The sequence below is a fragment of the Passer montanus genome, unplaced genomic scaffold (genome assembly GCF_014805655.1).
Source record: "Passer montanus isolate IOZ18808 unplaced genomic scaffold, ASM1480565v1 scaffold6, whole genome shotgun sequence".
Lineage (NCBI taxonomy): Eukaryota > Metazoa > Chordata > Aves > Passeriformes > Passeridae > Passer > Passer montanus.
The window spans coordinates 10,158,883-10,163,882 of NW_024371037.1; the positions used below are offsets into that span (position 1 = coordinate 10,158,883).

General features: G+C 38.4%; 1 protein-coding gene across 7 annotated transcripts in view; it reads right to left on the reverse strand.

The window, feature by feature from the left end:
- Positions 1 to 5,000, reverse strand: part of FOXP2 (forkhead box P2) — a 407,162-nt gene that overhangs the window by 40,237 nt on the left and 361,925 nt on the right. For all 7 annotated transcript variants that reach the window (XM_039726874.1, XM_039726869.1, XM_039726875.1 and 4 more), the window contains 2 exons: positions 2,699 to 2,786; positions 193 to 276 (listed from right to left, as the gene is read on the reverse strand). In XM_039726874.1, the coding sequence (XP_039582808.1) occupies positions 193 to 276; positions 2,699 to 2,786 (172 nt within the window). The remainder of the gene's footprint in view (positions 1 to 192; positions 277 to 2,698; positions 2,787 to 5,000) is intronic.

Sequence of the window (5,000 nt, forward strand, 5' to 3'; positions counted from 1 at the left end):
GGATAGATTTTGCAAAAGATAGCATTACTTTTAAAGAAACATACAATTTGACAAGATATTGCATTTTACCTTCATTTTATTGCCATATTTTTCATCACACTCATTGTTTTCCAACTGTCACTAAATTGTTCATTTTCTTAGCCTGCTACATTCGTAGACCTATTTACTGTTTATAAAGCAATATGCACTTACAGGTTTTGGAGATGGCTTGGGCTCCGAGGGTCGCATGTGCAAGTGGGTCATCATTGCTTGAAGACGTTCGCGTTCTTTAGAAAGCTGTTAAGAAAGAGTGGGATCAGAAGCATTTTAGAAATGACTGATACAGCTATTTCACTGCAGTGATACATCTTATCATTGAGCTTGTCTTGGTGTAATGATTCCTGCATATAAAAGTCTGTGTCAGTAGAAACTTATCTGACAGGAAATGCAACTTTGGGCATAGAAAGAAAGAAAGAAAGGAAGGAAGGAAGGGGAAAAAAAACCCAACAAAAACTTTTATAGCCTTTCATATGTTAAAAGGTCAGAGAAAACAAATAGCACTTCATCTTTTTGTCAATAAGAGAATTGAGGTCACAGTTGCCTCGACAGTAACAAGTTACTAAGACCATAAATTAGAAGGCCCATAGTGTCTCTTTAAAGTCCTGTGGACACTGTTAGCAATGGACTAGTGCCAACAGCTGTGAAGGGGTGAAGGGTCCTCAAAGCACAGTGCCTGCCAGGATTGACTACACACTTCATCCTTTCCCACTGAGGTCCAGTTAGTGCCCCCTGCAATCTGCCATCATCAATCTAATTCAATAGAGTGACAGAGCCCAGGCAGTGTGAAACACTGAACTCTGCCATCGAGTCGGCATCGACACTGCACTGGGTCTCATTACAACTGATGGACCCTACTTCGCTGGCAGTCAGACAAAGCAAAAAATGGCATAATTGGTCACACTGCAAGCTAAATCTTCACTTCAACTGTGAGATTACAGCCTAGCCTTTGTAAATGGTAAACAATTCCTATGAAGCCCTTACACTGCCTTCAAAAAACATTATGTTACTTAAACCTCTACTTTTTCCTAACTGATACCATTTTCAGATCATATATTAAGTAAATAATTGTAGTTTCAGGTTCAAACAAGGTACTGAATTAAAAAAAAAAAAGAAACCGGAGGAAGTGCTTGAAATATGCAACTTGTTGATAAAAATAGCAGAATATAAAAGCAGAAAATGTATTTTACAATAGGAAAAGATTTCTTTCTTTTTTCACCAACAGGTTTATAAGAAGAAATGTTCAAAATTTTACTCTAGTGATTTGGCTCTGGCTATCTAAAACACAATTTCAATATTAGTTGCAATAAGTATTGAACGTGGTGTTTAATACTACCATTTTCCAGAGAGTTCTTGCTCTTACACCTGTAGACTGAGACTGGACAAAGGATTGGACAACTTGCAAGTAATTTTAGAAGAGGGAACTATCTTTAGTACTGCAGGTATTTAATTTGATCAGTACATATTCTATTAAAGAACATTTGAGGCAGGTGTTGCTGTGAAGGTTTCTTCTTCATAGTATGTGTAGCTTCATTCCATGTGTGAGATGTTTTAGTGACACAGTATTTGCCATGACATAAATTCCTAACAAAACTAACAAACAAATTAAGCTAACACTATCACGTAAATAACATAAAAGAAATAGCAGCTTTACATGGGTTAAAAAAACATTCATTTTAAGGGAAATGACAACAAATTGCATTATTGCATGCTCCTCTCATTGTTTTGAATTTCCAGCATTAAAGTAAAAAAGATCCAAGAAAGCCTTGGCTGAAAGAAGAGTAAGTATTCCTACGTGAAAGAGAACTGAGACAATATTCTGAAAAGGTGAGAAAGGTGAGAGTTGTTATCCTTCTTCCTCTACATATGGCAAGTAACAGGGACAAAAATCTTGGTCCCTTGCTGCATCCCTTGAGCTCCTCTGAGCAGTCCCAAGAGGGCACAGGACTGCTGAGACATGTCCCCCCGTGACTGCTGTGTGGTCCAGTGTCCTGCATATGGTCACCTCTGAGGCTTGTGGCCAAGCTCAGGAGCCTGTAGGTGTTGTCACAATACTGGGAGACCCCGGGGGTACTCACCACTCCCTGCATAAGCAGAAGGGAGCATTCACATTCATGCAGTGACCTCTAATGGTTGCAGCATGCACAGGGCACTGCAGGCCTGCGGTCTGAGGCATGGCACTCCCTAGGGACCTTCCTCAGTCTGACATGACACCTTCTTGCTTGCAGAAAAATGCCCCTATCAGGCTGGGAGTAATTTTGGGTGGAGATATGCTCTGCTACTCTTTTATCCCACAGAACAGCACAGACAAGCCTTGGGTCAGAAGGGGAAGAAGGAAGAGGGGCTCTGACCCAGCATTTTAAAAAGTGAAGATGGCTTGGATCCAGTCTTTGCTCCAGGGACTGCGTTTTTCATTCGTGATGAATAGCTTTAGAGTCTTAGTTCAAGCAAAATACTGTAGACAATCTTGATGTTAGATAATTATTGCATAATTTATAATGTGAAAAATCTTTAAGTAAAAAACCCTCACTTATTCATGAATATCAACAAATTTAATGTAAGAAACATATGTCTTTAAGCTAGAGTCACTAAGGCAAGTGTTTTCAATTTAGTTTAGGTTAACAGTAAATAAGTAACAGCATAATGCCTCCATATAACAAACCTGTATTTCTAACTGCTGAACCACTTGCATTTGCACCCGACACTGAGCAGTGCTTCTGTCATCCAATGCATGTTCATTGTTAAGGTGCCTAGAGAAGGAAGTAAGACAGTGTTAAAATGAGGAAAATAACTTTATGAGTACATTTTTCTCTCCTGCACATATGGCTTCCATTAGTTCCAAGGGAAGCTATGCAGAAAGACCTAGTCAGAACATGCCATAGAGATAACAATACAAAATAAAAAAACCCAATTATTTCATTTAATTCTACAAAATTTGCCAGTGAGGACTGTCAGATACCCAGTTTATATCTCACAGGTCACATATCCCATCTAAGGGCCAATATAACCAGTTATGAATATTTGTTACAATGACTGAACTGATTTCCATTCACTGTTGCTGATGCAGATGAAGACAATCACCTTACAAATGAGTCTCCAAAAGATATAATTATTTTAGGTTGCTTGAACTACTGAGAACTAATGCAGACTTTGTTAAGATTTCTCTATCTCCTCTTTAATCATTAAGCAACAAGAGAAGATCCACTACCCCTCCCCGAAAACAGACCTGCAGGGGAACAGCCAAATTTCAATGCAGTTTCTAGAAGTAGACTCTGAGGATGATAGAAGTGATTGCCCCTCCCAGTATGAAGAAAAGTGTGTGAGGTAGAGGAAGGGCCAGCTATACACCTTATATTAACACAACAAACTTCTTGGGAAAGGTTCAGGCTACACATGTGAGCCCAGCAGAACAAAAACAAACTCTGTATCATGGAAAGAGGACCTCAGGGAGTAGCTGCCTGAAACTGAAGTTCAGCCCAGACCCAAGTGGTTGTCCCCAGACATTTTAACTGAACATAAATGTACAAAGATCGATAATGGTTTTTTTTGAAGGACAATGTGTCCATTTTCTTCTCTCTCTCTTCTGGGATCAAGAAGTCCCTTTCTAAAGGAGCTTTAATAATGGGCTTTCTGCTCCACAGAGAAGAAAACATAAGGATCAGGTTAAAGAAGAGATGGGAGCAAAGGAGTTCTGCCTTTGAACATGGATTTACTGGCTATTTCCACTGTAGGCATAAGGGGTAAGCTTTGCAAGGAATGGAGTCACAGATGGTCTCACAGCCATAAGAACTAAGTCATCTACACCATGGAGGAAATGCATCTTCTTCTTTCCTAGCAGAATTAATCAGAGAACTGTGCAGTCATTTGATTGTTAATCTATGGGGAAAATGTATTTGTCAAAAATAGTGGAAAAACAGAGTGACTATATCACTTCTACTAACATCTGGGTCTTTTAAATCATGACTTCACATGTTTAGGACCCTGTGATAGTTTTCAGGTGAGCAAAATGTTCTGCTATTCTTGAAACAGGCACGGCTGAGGAAGAGACATAAGTAATTGTGAAAGGTTTTGCTCATTCTTTTAATAAAAAATTCTTTAAGAATATACATGTAACTTGCTAGGTAGTTTATGCTAAGTTCAAACATCACCAAGAACACATTTCCTTTATGTGAGTCATAAAACCTACAATTTATTTATTTTCAAAGGAATTGACTTCATTCTCCCATTGATGCAAAAATGCACAATCAGTTCAAAAAGCAGGTAATTGCTCAGAACATACCCTTCACTTATTTTCCAAAATTTTGATTCAGAATAATTTTACTCCTTCAATTACACAGGCATGATAGTGCATGGCCTGTTAATGTAATGGTTTAATATTTTCAGTTAATTTGGTACAAAATTGCCAGAAAAAGATCTGAAGACAGATTTTATCTCTGCATCATTACCACTATCACCAGTGCACACCAGTACATTCATTGTGCTTCCACACGTGCATATGCTCACCTGTGCATGGTCACAGGTACAGGTGCCTAACACAGGAGTAGGCAAGAGTGCACGTATAAAAGATCTCCCAGACCAAGTTTAAGGCTACTGCATACTCATGATTATTTATTAGTGATTACAACACCATATGTTTGCATAACACCTTACAAAATAGATACAGACATAGTCCTTGCCCTGAGGAACTTTAAATGTAACAGCAGTATGCAGTGTGGGAGAAGAAAGTCCAGTGTAATGCAATTTCAATATGATTACACGGTAACTTGGGAGTATGTTGCAAGTTTCTTGAGAGTTAACACAGTAATCTTCAGAAACTTGTAAGATATACACATTTTTTACACCATACTTTTACTGTGCATTTTGGAGAAAAGCTACTTATGGAAACAGTAAGAGTATAAAACTTGTTTTAAGAATTATTTTTTTCTGATCTTTGTTGCCTGTGAAGTAGGGTTGCTTTATTTATC